The 16,148-nt window shown below is 48.7% G+C and overlaps 2 protein-coding genes across 4 annotated transcripts in view; one reads left to right on the top strand and one right to left on the bottom strand.

Moving 5' to 3' along the window:
- CCDC102A (coiled-coil domain containing 102A) overlaps positions 1-11,329 on the top strand; it is a 60,354-nt gene extending 49,025 nt beyond the window's left edge. The window contains exons 8-9 of one of the 2 annotated variants that reach the window (XM_063141359.1): positions 848-951; positions 10,076-11,329. In XM_063141359.1, the coding sequence (XP_062997429.1) occupies positions 848-951; positions 10,076-10,202 (231 nt within the window). In that variant the 3' untranslated portion in view covers positions 10,203-11,329. The remainder of the gene's footprint in view (positions 1-847; positions 952-10,075) is intronic. The other variant, XM_063141360.1, reaches the window with a different exon arrangement.
- TMEM170A (transmembrane protein 170A) overlaps positions 1-16,148 on the bottom strand; it is a 382,399-nt gene that overhangs the window by 203,500 nt on the left and 162,751 nt on the right. The window lies entirely within an intron of this gene.

A 16,148-nucleotide genomic window follows, 5' to 3' on the forward strand; every position in this document is an offset into this window, starting at 1 on the left:
TAAAGATCCAGGTGGCCAATCAATAAAATGGATTATTCTTTCTTCAGTATTTAACATATAGTATCGCAGCAGCACCCTACCACTTCATCACTGTCAGTTACATCTGATGAAGTGGACGGTGTCCATGGAAACGTATACCAGAATAAATGTGTTAGGTGCCACGTGACCAGGACAGGATCTACACTACATTATAACGGTTTATAATGGTTTTGACTACTGTTCAGGCCCGGGACACATTACATATACCTTTTTTAAACCGTTTTTAAAGTGTTGTATCCTGCTTGGATCTGGCCTTTGTTGTTTTTGCTGCAACAGACGAACACAGCTACCCTGTGTTAAAGTGTTGGAAACTGGACTGAGCATTACTTACTCGTTGTACGCATGTACAAGATCCTTCGAAACCTGCAATTGTGCCTCCCCACCCCACCCCGGTCATCTCAATCAGTGTCCTGCAAATTTCAACAATAATCCATCAGTTTAGGGTCCTTATTTGATTCCAGGTCCCCTCCCAAAATAAAATTAATTTACTTGTGAGTAAAGGCAGTGCACATTCTGCCCCAGATTCCTTTGAATGGTCTCTGCCTGCTCCTGAAGAGGCTAGCCGTTTTTGACATGGATCACTGGCTTGCCTCTTCAAGAGTGTACGCTGCAGAAGATGTAGCATCATGCAAAGTGGGCATAAATGACTACTATGGTTTGCGCCACCAACTTCGGCACTCCAATCAGAGATGGCCACTGGTGCCTGGGTGTGCATGTGGATTACGGAGCGCTGGTGGCGCGGATTCTGCTCCACCCTCCCTCATCTGGTTGTTGCCCTCACTTGTCTGTGTTTCTGTGTACTCTGCAGCTTGATGAGGCTCATAACCAGGCACGGAAATTGCAGAGGTCGCTTGATGAGCAGACAGAGCAAAGCGAGAATCTCCAAGTTCAACTGGAGCACCTGCAGTCCAGGTAGGGAGAAGCAGAGAGAAGGCTAAGGGGAGCTGATAGGTGGGCCCAGGGAATGGGCCCAGGGATGGATTAAAAGGACAGGAGCGAAGGAGGGGGCATGATAAAGAAGCAGCGATCCCCTCGGAGATGGCTGCTGTCAGAGACAGAATGTTTGGGGTGGGGGCATGGAGTTCCATCCCCACAAGACTTCTCTGGATGGATTTTGCTTCCTCACATGGGCTTGTTTTTGCACACATGTTCATCACTGGATGACTGCAACATCAAGTGACACCAGTTGCACAACCCAAAGTAGTAATGTATGCATGAGTAAGGCCGCTGTGCTTGCAGCCAGGCCGTCCTTTGATTATTATCCCTCCTCTCCTCCCCACCCCCCGGAGCAGCTCTCGCTCTTGAAGAGGCTAGCCACTTTTGAGTTTAACTGCTGCAGAGACCATTCAAAGAAATTTCTGCCTGAACATGCATTGCGTCTTATTCACATGTAAATCAAGGATAGAAAGATCAAGTGATCTACATACATGTGTGAATGAGTACTCAAGGTCTCACTGCTTTGCTATAGATGGGTTTGGAAAGAAATTCTTCAGGTGTAAAATACATCAGGGCCTGGTCTATTTTAGCAATCTCAGCCTGCGATAACCCAGGAGTGGCTGTAGAACACTACTATTGTCACAGCCCATGTCCTCAGAGTCTTAGAGTGGTGATGCAACCACCTCCGGGTGCAGGGGAGGCAATCCTTGGGGTCTTTCTGGAAAACTGGGTCCTGGAGACATGGAAGCCTTGTGGCACCTTTCCGTGGCCATGTCCTCTTCCTAAACCATGAATTCTGGAGCCTCTTCTTGAGGTGTCGGGATCCTCTGATATCGGGCTCCTGGTCCGTGCCAGGTAAGGGTGGGGAATCTTACTCACTCTAAGGGGGTTGGGGCATTTCCTTGTGGGTAACCTTCTTGGGCCACATAGCTGCGGTAGGCAGGCCAAAGGCAAATACACACACACACACACACACACACACGTGACAATTCTGCACTGTTTGGAGGAGAGGGTTAGCTGTCCCCTTCCCAGTTGCAAACCCACCGCCCCACTCCCCTCTCATGCTGCAGTTAGGTTTGGCTCCAATGGGAGGCTTTTTTCAAGTATGACTTGCAGGGGGCAGGGCCAAGGAGCAGGAGGCAGGCTGGTCGGGAAGGCTGCCAGTTGCCCACTCCTGATCTAGGTCAACATCCTGCCTGGTGTGTTCTCCTCTCCCCCTCCGTTTTATCCTCTGGGCAATCCTGCGAGGTAGGTTGAGCTGAGGACGTATGGCTGCCCCAGCCATCAGCCAGACGGCTTCAGGACTGAACAGGGATTTGAACCCTGGTCTCCCAGTCCACTGCACCATCCTACCTTAGGTCCCTGTGCTTCCACTACCTCCCTGGTCTCCCTTGCCCATCAGGGACTTGGGGAGGGGGCAGAATACCCTCCCAGAACAGCCCCTGGTAGCTTGCAAGCAGAACACATTGATGGTGCTATATAAATAATAATAATAATAATAATAATAACAACAACAACAACAACAACAACAACAACACAACATGCAGATCCGTTGTGGGGAAATGTAGGCGTCAGATGAGTTCCTGGAGCTTTAGCTCCTAGATGCCATTCAAAGGGTAATTTGGAGGAAGGGGACTCGTCTCCCGGGGGCGGGGGGGCAGCAGGTGGGGAGGGAGGAGCCAGTTGGGAGGCAGGTTTTCTCATTGATAAATTGCAGAGGAGCGTCAAGGGGAACTCTTCAAATTGCAGCCATTCGTTTCCCAGGGGCTCACCTGTCAGCTGCAGGCTGCAGACGAGAAGGGAGGAGAGGCACCAAGGGATGAGGGAACGTCGTGCCCCATCAGCAAACGAGGGTGATGAATGGCGCGGCGCTGAAGGGCAGCTCTCGGTCACCCTCACTCCATCTCTCTCTGTCGTATCCGCTGGAGGCAGGCTGGGAGGTTAAATGTGGGGGCGACTCAACCCTTCCCCTCCTGTTGAGCCGTGCGGCTTGGAGCATGTCAAGGCTGGGCCCACACAGTTAGCCGGCTCAAAGCGCTGCCTGCCGCGAGTCCCAAGATTCCTCACAACAGGAGTGGGAAACTTCAGAGGGTCTGGAGGGCAATTTCTGCCCTCCCACCGCTGATAAATTCAGCAGCGAGAAAAGAGACGCATTTTTGCTTTAAGGCAAGGTGCCCTGGGAGAGCATGCCTGATTGTAATGCAAAATCATTCTCCCTAATTACGAAATTCGGCAGAAATTTGGTGGTGTGACAGCAGCCATTGGAGTGGGGGTGGGGGGCTGCAGAAAAGGACCAGGACGTTGCATGCATCTCGTGGGCCACGTGTTACCCACCTCTGCCTTACCGTCTCCCTGAGGATTCTGGGGAACTCCTCCTAGATGGGGTAATGATATACTGGTATCTCAAATGTGACTGGGTTGGACTTTCTGGGCAGTTGTCCTCTTACATATAAACTGAATGTGATAGCACAGTGGCCACGGTTTCAAGTGGTTTCAAAAACATGTTTGTCCAACACTAGATCCTGTACTTAGGATTAAGTCCAGGGTCACCTCCCCTCTGTCTGTATAACCAACTGTTCTAGGGCACAGTTGTTTATAGTGCCAACCTGTAAATTTCTATTCAGAAGTAAATCATATTAAGCTCAATGGGGCTTACCCTCCACTAAGGTGGTATAGGATTGCAGCCTTAGGGTGTCTAGAAATTTTACCTTTTTTTCTTGTAACTGGAACATCCATACACCATTTTGCTGTGACTGAAACATCCATGTACCCAGTTTCTGTTAGGGTAACTGAAGTCAGCAGTTACTGTAATATTTCCTAGTTGGATGCCATCCTGATTTCATTCTCCATCTCATGATTGCCCTAAGCATTTTGGTAGGCTGGGGCAGGACGGGGGGACGCTACATATATCGCTAGTACTAAATTACTTTGGGGGCCTGGTATTGGCACCCACAGTGATCCTGTAGCGGAGTGCTCCTTTTGAAATTTCTATGACTGGGGTCTCCAACGTGGTGTCACCCACTAGGTTCCCTCCTGATTTTTATTGCATTTCTAAATATTTTTAAATGAATTGTTTTTTAACTGGGAGGCAGGCATGCTGTGAAGTGAGGGGTTGCCCTCCAGCAACATCATTATTTGGGCTCGAAAGGGTGGTTTTGTGTTTTGGGACTCCGACCCCACCTCTGACTTGTACTTAGGTTCTTGGGCAATTTGCTCTTCTTTTAGTCTCTCCAATTTGCCTTCTGGGAAATGAATGTTTTGTGACTGCCCACCATAGCAGCCATTTTATGAATGGGCAGGCCCCTCCCCCTTGTGGCCATTTTGTGAGAGTGCCCATGGCACTCTCTCAAACATTCCAAATGTACCCATTAATGCTAAAGTGCCCACCAACCCAGAAAGGTTGGGGGGCCCAGCACCATCTGACATACAGAGCAACATTGTCCCCGGTACTGTCTCCTTTGTCTAGGGTGACCATATGAAAAGGAGGACCGGGCTCCTTTATCTTTAACAGTTGCATAGAAAAGGGAATTTCAGCAAGTGTCATTTGTATATATGGAGAACCTGGTGACATTCCCTCTTTATCACAACAGTTAAAGGGGCAGGAGCTATACTAGAGTGACCAGATTTAAGAGAGGGCAGGGCACCTGCAGTTTAACTGTTGTGATGAAGAGGAAATTTCACCAGGTTCCCCATATATACAAAGGACACCTGCTGAAATTCCCTTTTCAATACAACTGTTAAAGATACAGGAGCCCTGTCCTCCTTTTCATATGGTCACCCTACCTTTGTCCTTCCTCTAGAGTAGGAGTGAGCAACAGGAAGTCAGATTCTGGCTGGACATCAGGAAAAACTTCCTGACTGTTAGAGCAGTACGACAATGGAACCAGTTACCTAGGGAGGTTGTGGGCTCTCCCACCCTAGAGGCCTTCAAGAGGCAGCTGGACAACCATCTGTCAGGGATGCTTTAGGGTGGATTCCTGCATTGAGCAGGGGGTTGGACTCGATGGCCTTTTAGGCCCCTTCCAACTCTACTGTTCTATGATTCTATGAACCTGCAGCCCCTTGGGCAAGCCTTGTGCCTTCCATCAGGCCAGGCCTCTGGCAAGAATGACCTCAGGATCCGTTGGACAGCAAGAGTAAAGGGGGTGGCAAGGAGGGAGACACCGTGCCCCCGCCCACTTTTTGCCTTTCGCCCTGCCCACTGCTAGCTTCAGTCCTGCCCCCCAACAGATTATTCTCTTCCCTTGGCAGAGAAATGATTCCCTACCCCTGCTATAGAACTTGTAACCTGAGATAACTATTTCCCTGTGTTTTCCTCAATTCCGCCAGGTTTCAGTTATGCTCCCTCCATCTACGTTCTCCTTTAAAACCAAGCGCTCGCTCCAGCGGCCCTATTTTGGTGCAAAGGCATCTGCCTGCACACGTTGCCGTTTGCCGCTAGAGGGGAAGAGGCTTTTGTGTAGGAAGGGTCCCCATGAGAACCCAGCGAAAGGAAGGAGGGAAGGGAGGGAGGGAGGAGGAGGAGACGGGTCTTGAGGACTTCACCTCCACCCTCAAGGAGAGCCAGACATGGGGGGAGAAATGAAGGGTGAGGTTAGAGGGCACATGGCATGCCCAGCAAAGTGCCTTTAAGAGATACTTTAATTTTATTGCCTTTGAAAAGTTTTTTCCCCCCAGTTATTTTTTTTAAAGATTTGCATGTGTGCTTCTTTAGCAATAAAACACTGAGATGCCTGCCAGACGAATCGATTCTGCTCCATTCAAAGAGCCTTTGAGCAGCTGGGCTTTTCGAAAAAAAGACGGAGGGAGGGAGAACGAGAGAGAGAAGAGATGATTTTTATCTTCCTATTTTATTGGGGAAGTTGCCATTAAATCATAGGAGAATAATGGAGCCTTCCTCCCCCACCCTCCCCAGCAGATCCCACCGCCCTCTTTCCTTAAATAATTCATGCTTTTTTCCGGTAAAAAGCAGCTGAAGTCAGGCGGCTGCACCTAGAGAGTTATAGGACCAGCATCCTCCATCCAACCTGCGCGGCTCCGGTTTGGAAAAACGGCACATAAATCTTCATGGGTGAAATTTAATGCTAGGGAAGTGAGCGTGCTAACCACGCTGAGAATGCCCAGTTGAGGAGGCTGGTGGATAACGAGGCCCCAGTGAAGGAGAGGAGAAGCTGGGCAGCCACAGCCCCTTCTCGTAACCCGCCACGAGTCTCCGGCCATTGTCGGTTTATTTATTTATTTATTTATTTATTTTATTGCATTTCTAGCCCGCCTTCTTTCCTCCAAGGAACCCAAGACGGCGTACATAATCCTCCTCCTCCTCTTCATTTTATCCTCACAACAGCAACCCTGTGAGGTAGGTTGGGCTGAGAGTCTGTGACTGGCCCAAAGTCACCCAGTGGGTTTCCATGGCCAAGTGGGGACTAGAACCCAGATCTCCCGACTCCCAGTCCGACACTTTAGCCACTACCCCACACTTGACTGCACCAGCCACCCAAGGCATTGCTCAAGGCAGCAATACTTTCCTGGTTACCCACAAAGCAGTGCCCCAGGAGACCCATTTCAGTGTCACGAAGGAGGCGGAAGCCTCCCAGCATTCTCTGCAAACATTGCAAGGAATCCTCTCAGATCATGCCCATCTCGGATCTCACTGCTTAGTTTGCCTCTGTCAGTTTTCCCGACAGTGTTCTCCAGATGCAATTCCCAGAATTCCCAATTAGCACAGCCAATGGCCATGCTGGCTGGGGGATGACGTGAATTGTAGTCCCAACATATCTGGAGGGCGTAAGGTCAAGGAAGTCTGGCTTACGCTCTGAGCAGTAGTGTACACCAATAATGTCACGTTTCTACAGTGCAGCCACAGTGAAATGCATATCAGGAGATTCCCCAAACAATTTACAGGACATATTTAATTTTACACACACCCTTCCAATTTTCTCTGCTTCTACTGTGGAAAAGGATTCCCTTACAAGACTATTCTGGTCTGACAGTACATGGTGCATCTTCCCGAGGCGTTGTTAACAAAGGGGAGTGCAGAATTGAGAGGGCTGTGGAACTGGCTGTTTCTTAAGATGGTAAGTCATTGTGGGGTAGTGGTTGGAGCAGGATGGGAGATTCTCTTTTCCTGTAGTCCTTCCAAATGAGGAGAGGCACAGACCTCAGCTGTATGCACACGCCTGTGCACAAAGCCCTATGAAGAGAGACTGAAAGAACTGGCCATGTTTAGCCTGGAGAAGAGAAGATTGAGGGGAGACATGAGAGCACTCTTCAAATACTTAAAAGGTTGTCACACAGAGGAGGGCCGGGATCTGTTCTTGATCCTCCCAGAGTGCAGGACACGGAATAACGGGCTCAAGTTAAAGGAAGTCAGATTCCGGCTGGACATCAGGAAAAACTTCCTGACTGTTAGAGCAGTACGACAATGGAATCAGTTACCTAGGGAGGTTGTGGGCTCTCCCACACTAGAGGCATTCAAGAAGCAGCTGGACAACCCTCTGTCAGGGATGCTTTAGGGTGGATTCCTGCATTGAGCAGGGGGTTGGACTTGATGGCCTTGTAGGTCCCTTCCAACTCTGCTATTCTATGATTCTCTGTAGTGCTGGATACTGCGGTGTTGGTTGTATAAGTTCATCCACTGCCCACCCACTCCTTGATAAGATGTTCCAGACAATAACGTGCTGCTGTTAAGTTCCCTGGATCTGAAAAGGATTAGAAGTGAACTTTGCTTGCTTTAATCAAAAGTTCTATTAAGTGCTTCTTGGAACCATTGAGGGACGCGCTGTCCAAATTTGGCTTTATCAGCATGTAACACCCACTTAGTTGGACGAAGTTTAAACATGTATGAAGGAATAGCTGTGGTGTGCAGAGAGGGTGGGGGGGGATGGAGAGGGAGCAAATATATTTATATCTTTTAGAAGACCTTAATGGCAAAGGTTAGTTTCTTGCTGAGAACGTAAAGTGAAACAAAAGAGGAACAAAAATCTATGAAAGATTGATTATCTGCAAGTTCACAAATCACACAGTGACATCGTCTAGAACCAAAAACAAAAAAAAAATCTCCAGTGGAGGATTATGTCTCAGTCTGGTTTCCCATGTAGATGTGACCATTAGGGATGTCACCACCAAATTGGATGGCTTTAAAAGGGGGTTGGATAAATTCCCTGATGGTTGTGTGCTATCTCCAGTATTCGAGGCAATAAGCCTGTGTGCACCAGTTGCTGGGGAACATGGGTGGGAGGGTGCTGTTACACCATGTCTTGCTTGTGGGTCCCTGGTCGACAGCCTGTTGGCCCCTGTGTGAACCGAGTTGCTGGACGAGATGGACCCTCGGTCTGATCCAGCCTCAGGGCGCTCACTTCCGATGTTCTGATGTCGGAGGAATCCATCCAGTGGGGGAGTTTGTCGAGCTTTGGGCAGCTCAGCCTGCCAGACTTTGGCTGGTTTCCCTGTGAACTGGCCCTTCTTGATCTGCATCAAGTCAGGCCAGTGTGTTGATTTTCCTCATTCCCCCCCCCCCACACTCTTGTCAATAGAAAGTTGTGGAAATTGCACTTGCAATTTCTGTAATTTGCAATTTACATGACTTTCTATTGACAAGAAAAGTGGTGGGGGACCACAAAAACTCCCCAGATTTCAGGAAATGCCGGTGGCTCAGCTCGTGAATGCGAACCAAGCCAGGTGGGCAGCAGGGATCCATCGGGCCCAAAAAGGGCTGGATTTTCAAATGGTGGACATCCCTAGTGACAATGGAGGCTGCGCATGTAACGTGTCAATCTTCTTTCCATGCTTCTGAAGTCTGATGCAAAGTGGAAACCAGTTAGGAGTTTTGCAGGGCAAAAACTGGATCGTGGAGGGAAGGCAGGCTAACCTTCTCTTCCTAGAGGGAAGCTGCTTCTCTTAGGGTTGCCACAGGCCCCAAAGAACAGCAGCAGGAACACCACAGATGGGTTCAACCAACACCTCTCCTAGCTTTCATACCCCTATGACTTAGTACTGAGCTCTGCAGTCTGGATATCTTTTAGATCAAAAAGCAGAGTGTTGATCTTTTAAATAAAAATTAAAAAAAAAATACCAGAACAAAATTCAGACAAATTTGGGCTGTCTTCTCCTAGTTGAACCCCACATGGTTCTCAGAATCCAGTGCAGTTAAGGAGACAGCAGGCAGAGCTCCCTTCTTTCTGGGTGTGTGTGGGGACCCCCAGCAGTCACCCCCAAGGGCCCAGTGGGACAGCGAATCTGCTCCAGGTTTCAGTCAAAACTCTAAAGGAGCTATCCAGGGTCCTGGAGTGTTGGCAAAGGTGGTTCCTGAGCACTGTCATTGACTGGGACCTCCGGGTTCTCCTCTGATTTCGAATCCTACAACAGGCTTATGACACATGATCCCTCACCACTGGCAGCACTGCCCAATGCTCATGGGAGTTCTGGAAGGCTACAAGTTGCCCACCCTGCCCTAGAGATTTAACATGCTTGTTTTATTATTATTATTAATAATAATAATAATAATAATAATAATAATAATAATAATAATAATAGGTACCCTGTGTTCTTTATTTCTTTGTCCCAGTCCACCACAAGTATTTGACATGAAGCAGTTGAGAGGGGGGGGAAATAATGTGATTTAAATATTATGCTGTGTTATGATATGTTACGTTGGATATTTTATTGGAATACTTGTAATTTTTTAAGACAATAACATGTACTTCTCTTACATGGTTTAAACTAAAGGAGGGTACTAATAACCTGTTAACACACTAATAAATTGATATATTTGGCCCACCTGGGTTAAACTATATGATGATGGCTGCGCAAAGATACCTGTGGCTGAGAATTATACACCTGTCCCCACCCCTGTGGGGCAGCAACCCTCAGGGGAATGGAGTGGATAGACCTCTCCCTTAAGGGGCAATAGGAATGCACAAAGGCAGGGTCAGGGCCCTGGGGTGCCCGTGGGCTTGGCTTTACTCAGATGGGACGGGCACAAGGTGTCCAGCTCGGCTAACTGTGTAAGTCTGCTGGAAGGCTTTGCTGTATCAAACATCCCTTGTGGAGCTGGGTCCATTCGCTAATCAATAACACTTTACTTGGCTTCTCTCTGGGACAGGCTGAGACGTCAGCAGAACATCCCCCTTTTTGGGAATCTCCGCGGCTCGCGCTTTGGCCCTGATGACCCTGGAGACGGCACCAGCGATCTCGACGAAGACGAAGACTTGCAAATCCAAGTTCCTTAGCAGCTGCCACCTGAGAGCGATACTTCAGGCTGTGTTTGAGAGACCAAATGGTTGTGGAGCTGAACGTAGCACAAAGTTACTCATGTGCAGCAGTGACATTTGACCTCTCTCTTTTTTTGCCAAAACCAAGGAGGACAAACGCAGAGCAGTGAGAGAGGCTGAGAAACTGTGGCGGGGACAGAGGGATCTAGACCTTTGTATGCTGGTCTCCTCAATAAGAAGATTTACTGACTAGGATGGGAACTGAGGAGGGCCCCTGAAAAGGTTGCTAAACATTATATAATATCCTCTTTGTCTTCCCTGTCCTAATCTCAATCCATAAGACATCGCTGAGGCTTTAAAGAGGTGGGGGGACAGAGCACAAGCCTCACATACTCCAGAGTAATGGGAACCATCGTACTTCATTTAGAGTCACACCTTCACAGGTAATCCCTATCCAGCTCGCATTTTGCCGTGGCTGATAGGCTCACGGCCTCTCTAGAGGTGAACCAGAATACCTCTGATCCTCATGCATATAGATCCAAGCACATGAAGATGATCCCTCACGATATGGAGGGAGGGGGGAATCGAAAGTGCTGGAGGAAGAGGAGAGGAATCTCTTTTGCCATCTCTCAAGGCACAGACACACACACACACACACTTTGGCACTTCCCTTTATCAACGCTCCACCAAACAGGCACGTCCGGAATGGTTCATCTCCATGTCCCATGCGTGGAATCGGTACTTGCATAAAATGCCTGGCGGGAAGGCAATGGAACATCTGGAAGACCGCCATCTTTGGAAGTACCCCGTCGCCTCTGCCTACCCATTATATATGTGTATGTATGTGCATTTGTACATGTTTTGTATTATAAATATTGAACTAGCCGTGGAATCCAGTGATGGTTCACTGCAGCTGTTTCTCCCACTCCTGTGCCAAATGGCTGAGAGACTGAGCAACTACGAATCAAATTCCCGGTTCAAATCTCATCATACCCTCTGCCACAAACTCAGTAGAGGGCCTTGGGCAAGGTATTTTCTGCCTGCGCTTTCCACCCACCGAGCTCAATATGGGAATAACTATAATGGCCTACCTTTCAGGTTGTAAGGATTAAAAGATAGTGGGCTGATTTGGATATAGTGCTAAATCATACTGTCGTGTTTCTCAGAAAACTGCTTTCGATGGGAGGCAAATGATGAGGCCTGCTAGGTAATCCACAAAGCTTTTATTAAGCAACAAACATCTATTTTTCCTGAAGAGAGTTTAATCTTTTGGAAACTTCCCCCTAGACAAAACTATGCAAACTAAGCGAGATAATTGCCCAATCAAGGAGAACAGGAAGCCATTTTCCCAAATGCCCGTAACTTCAGAGAGCCTGGTGCAGAGGCAGGTTCCATTTTGCAGCAAATGGTTAGCTTGTGAACACCGTGGTTATGTAGCCACCATGGTTAGGAATGGTTCACACGACCCTCTAAGCCAGTGGTTCCCAATTAGCTAAGTACTGCGGACCCCTTGTTTTTCAAATGCCAAGCCATGGACCCTCTACTTTTGAAAAAAATGTTATCTCTATGGTAGTTACCTGTGCAAAGCAATTTTTTGGGAGAAAATAAGGGGTAGCCCCTAATAAGCCAAAGATTTTAGGTATACTAAAAACAGACCATAAAATTTGTGATATTACCACTCAAAAATGACAATAATTCAAAGACGAATTTAATTTTACTAACGTCTAGTTTACAATTGAACAAATTACGACATGTCTAGCAGCTACTAAACCTAAATGTGATGGGAGAAATCATGCCTCTTTTTGTCCCGAACAATCCCTTCCGCATTCGGTTCAATATTTCCTACTTTTAATCTCAGATCTGGATCAACATCGAGCTGATTTCTATGCTTGTTCTTCATATAACGAAATGTCGAAAACGTTTGTTCACAAAGATATGTGGATCAAAAGGGAACTAGATGTTTCAAAGCTTTTTCACCTAACTTCTTATAATCAGGAAAAACCTTCACCCAGAATTGGTCCAGTTTATATTCTTTGAAAAATGATTTCATTGAACCATCACAAATCACGTCAGCAAGTGCATCTCGGTCTTCCGCAGATAGAGTTGTTAGTTGTACGTCACCACATTCAAAAGGATTTCTTATCCATGAGTTTTCAGGATTAGGTGCAGGGAAGTAATCTCTGAAGCTAGTCGCTAAATCACGCAGGTGCTCAGTGATGTTATATTTTACTTCTGGTAGGACTCCGTCGTCAGTGGACTCCAGAAATTAATGGTGAATATGTGAATGGTACCACGAACCCCCTGGGTGGGTTACGCGGACGCCCTGGGGTCCGCGGACCACCAATTGGGAACCACTGCTCTAAGCCATAATATTTCTCTCAAAATGCTTAGCCACCATGGCTTAGTGTGTCATCTGAATAGAGTCAATATTAGGGTTGGTCTAAACAGAAGTGGAAACTTCAGATCTGCACCTCAGCTCAGTGTCGGAGAAGGGGCAGAAGCCGGGCTCATACTTGCAATGCTAAACCAGTGCTGAGCAACCTCTGGCCCATTGGCTGGATGCGCCCTTACACAGCCACCCATCCAGCCCATGGTCCCAATCCACACAGCGGAGCAATCCAGTCTCCTTTTTTATCCCACTGGGGCAAATGGAGACTTTTAAAAGCCTGATTGTGGCCCTGGGGGAGTGGAGTCACTGAAGGGGTTCATAGAATAGCAGAGTTGGAAGGGACCTACAAGGCCATCGAGTCCAACCCCCTGCTCAATGCAGGAATCCACCCTAAAGCATCCCAGGCCACAGCTAGACCTAAGGTTTATCCTGGGATCATCCAGGGTTCGCCCCTGCCTGAGCACTGGATCCCCTGTGTGTCACCTAGATGAACAGATTTGACCCCTGGACGATCCAGGAATAAACCTTAGGTCTAGCTATGGCCCCAGACTGCCTCTTGAATGGAAGGGTGATCCCTCTCCTTTGGGTGCTGCGCCACCCACCCAGAATTGGCATTCCCCGTGCTGCAATTCGGTGTCTCTACAACCGTTGGGCCCTGGCCCCATCCACTGCTGGTCTGCAGCTCCTGGCATGCTTCCCTCAAGCTGAAAATGGCTGCCTACCCCTGTGCTAAACCATGGTTCAGTGTTCTGTCTGAATCCAGCTGGTGTATGCCTTTGGAATCATAGAATAGCAGAGTTGGAAGGGGCCTACAAGGCCATCGAGTCCAACCCCCTTCTCAATGCAGGAATCCACCCTAAAGCATCCCTGACAGGTGGTTGTCCAGCTGCCTCTTGAAGTTCTATATAAAAGAGCCAGTGAGGGGCAGTGGCGAAAGTGTTGTACTGGGAGACCCAGGTTCTAGTCCCAATATGGCCATGGAAACCCACAGGGTGACTTTGGGCCAGTCACAGACTCAACCCAGCCTACCTCACAGGGTTGTTGTGAGGATAAAATGGAAAGGAGGATTATGTACACCGCCTTGGGTTCCTTGGCAGAAAAAAGATGGGATATAAATGTAATAATAAAATAAAAAGCGAAGTACGGCTGTTGCAATATGAGCCCCTCACCCTGTTTCTGCATGTTGCCGGTCTACTCGTTGCCAGGGCAGTGTGCATTCCCCACCTAGGGCTTTCAGGTCCAGATCCAGAGATAGTTCCTCTGTAGACCCACCAAGCTGAAGCCTGCCCACCAGCTACACGTGGTGGCTTGCAAGATATTTGACCACTGTCCTGTTTTTGCAGCAAAACCAGGAGATTTATGAGGCTGCCGGTGGACGGCCTGCATGGTGGGTGCGTGGGCTGGATTCCGCTTGGTGGCTCACACATGTCGTGCAGGCCGTGCTCGAATAGGACGAAAGACTGCATAATGAGGAAACCCTCACCAAGGGTGGAATTGGTTATCCAGCATAAAATCTGGTTGTTTGTGGATCTCTACCTTTCCTTCCCTGCCCCCCCCCCAATGTTTAACCTTCATGTCAGGTGGGCAGCTTCACCCACCCCCAACAGACCACACTCCGTGGGGCACCAGGCAAAGAAACGGCTCGTTTCCTGCTCATTTTCATTAGCCAACCACGAAGGAGGTCTAGGGGAGATTTGGCTGTTCCTAAGCTTCCGTGGCAGTTGTGATGGTTTTGCCGCCGTGAATTTCGGTGGCCGGCATGCACTGGGGATGGCAAAGGCCACCAGCGGGCTGTGTGTTGTCCACTCCTGCTTTGTGTGCTGCAGCGATACATTTTGAAGCCTTTGGCAGACTCAAGGGGCAGAAAAGGGCCGAGGGAGACGTCCAAGCGTGGGCCTTTTCTGCACAGGCAGCTTTTACTGGTCACCAGCCATTTCTACCTTTCCTTCTGCCGTTCCGCCTTCCTTTGTCAAAGAATTCCAAATGTTTTGTGTCATCGCAAATCTCAACCCTTGGGATCCAAGGAAACGATGTCAAATTGGCACGTGTACAAAACTCTTATGGGATTTGCATGATGGATTCAGATGGGAGAATTTTGGTTTCTGATTTGGGCTAACGTGCTGCAAAATTTTGAGTTGGTTTGGGGATACATTGTGCGTCGCTCCCGATTTAGCAAACCTGATGCTGCTTCTGACGTTCCAAGAGCAGCTTGGGAGAGGCTCAGGGAGGCAGATGACACACACACAACACACACACACACACACACCCTGCCAGCACCACTCACAAACAGAGTGTGTCAGCTGTTCAACCTTTTGCGATCAATGGCATTTTGTATCAGCCTTCCACAACCGGTGCCCTCCCAATGCGTTGGACTTCAGCTCCCGTGATTCCCAGTCCCACAAACCTGAGTGGACATTTGTCAGCTAACCTGAGAACAATTTATAAGGTGCTTACCTTATAAAAGCCCAGCCTCTCTCTTCAACCTGAGCAATTTCTCACTGTCAAGGCAGGGTCAGGGGTAGGGATGGACTGGGTCAGGTTACAGCTCTCCCCTGGGTTGGGCTCAGTAGCACAGCCACTTACGCATCGCCCAACTACAGGAAATGCCCCTCCAAAAAGAGAGCAGGTGTTGACCGTTGATGGGCAGCTTCAAGGCCCCTGATGCTCCCCCACCTTAGTTCTGCTGCATGCTTCTCGCCCTTCTGATGTTGAGAGCTGCTTCTCACAAACTGACAACTTGGGGGCTGACCCCCGATGGATCTGGACACAGACCTATGGCACGCTGGTTGAGCTTGCAGTCTATGAACAGAGGAAAGGCATCTGAGTTCCCAGTGAGATTTAGGGGATTAGGTGCTGGTCTTGGTCTGAGCAGGCATGAGGTTTAATCTCCACTCAGGATCACCGTTGGCCTTGGGTCAGCCACTCTCTATTTACCCCACCTCTCTGGATTCTTGTAAGGATAAAACAGGGTAACCACTTGGAATGCCTCCTGCACCTCAAACAAAGGGGTGGGAAACATTATATATGTATAAGCTTCAGAGCTTAGATGAGAAGTTGGCGAGAGTACCTTGGACCCCCACCTTGGTTAGAAAACAAAGGCCCAGTTGGACCTTTCAAAGATGTGGAAATAAGCATGAGACATAAAAAGCTGCCTCATACTAAGACCATTGGTCCATCGAGCCCAGTACCATTGACACTGACTGGCAGCAGCATCTTTCCAGGGCTTCACGCAGGAATCTTTCCTAGCCCTACCTGGAGATGCCAGGAGTGGAACTTAGGGCCTTCTGCACACAAAGCAGGGACTCTCCCACTGAGCCATGGCCCTTCGCCAAAGTATAGATGAAGCCAGCAAACGGGGCTGCAAACCTTCCATGGAGGTGCTGCAATCTCATGCGTGAGAAGATGTCCCAATGGGCTTTTTAAGTGGGGTCTTGTGCTCCTTGTGACAGATCTGGGAAACCTGAGCTGCTGCCTCCCATCTGGCCTTAGACTATAAGAGACCCATTGCACATTTGGCTACTTACCCTGGCAGTGATGCTGTTGCCGTCTGCCTTCACCCCAAAGTCCATAGCTCT

Source organism: Elgaria multicarinata, chromosome 14, assembly GCF_023053635.1.
Source record: "Elgaria multicarinata webbii isolate HBS135686 ecotype San Diego chromosome 14, rElgMul1.1.pri, whole genome shotgun sequence".
Taxonomy (NCBI): Eukaryota; Metazoa; Chordata; class Lepidosauria; order Squamata; family Anguidae; genus Elgaria; species Elgaria multicarinata.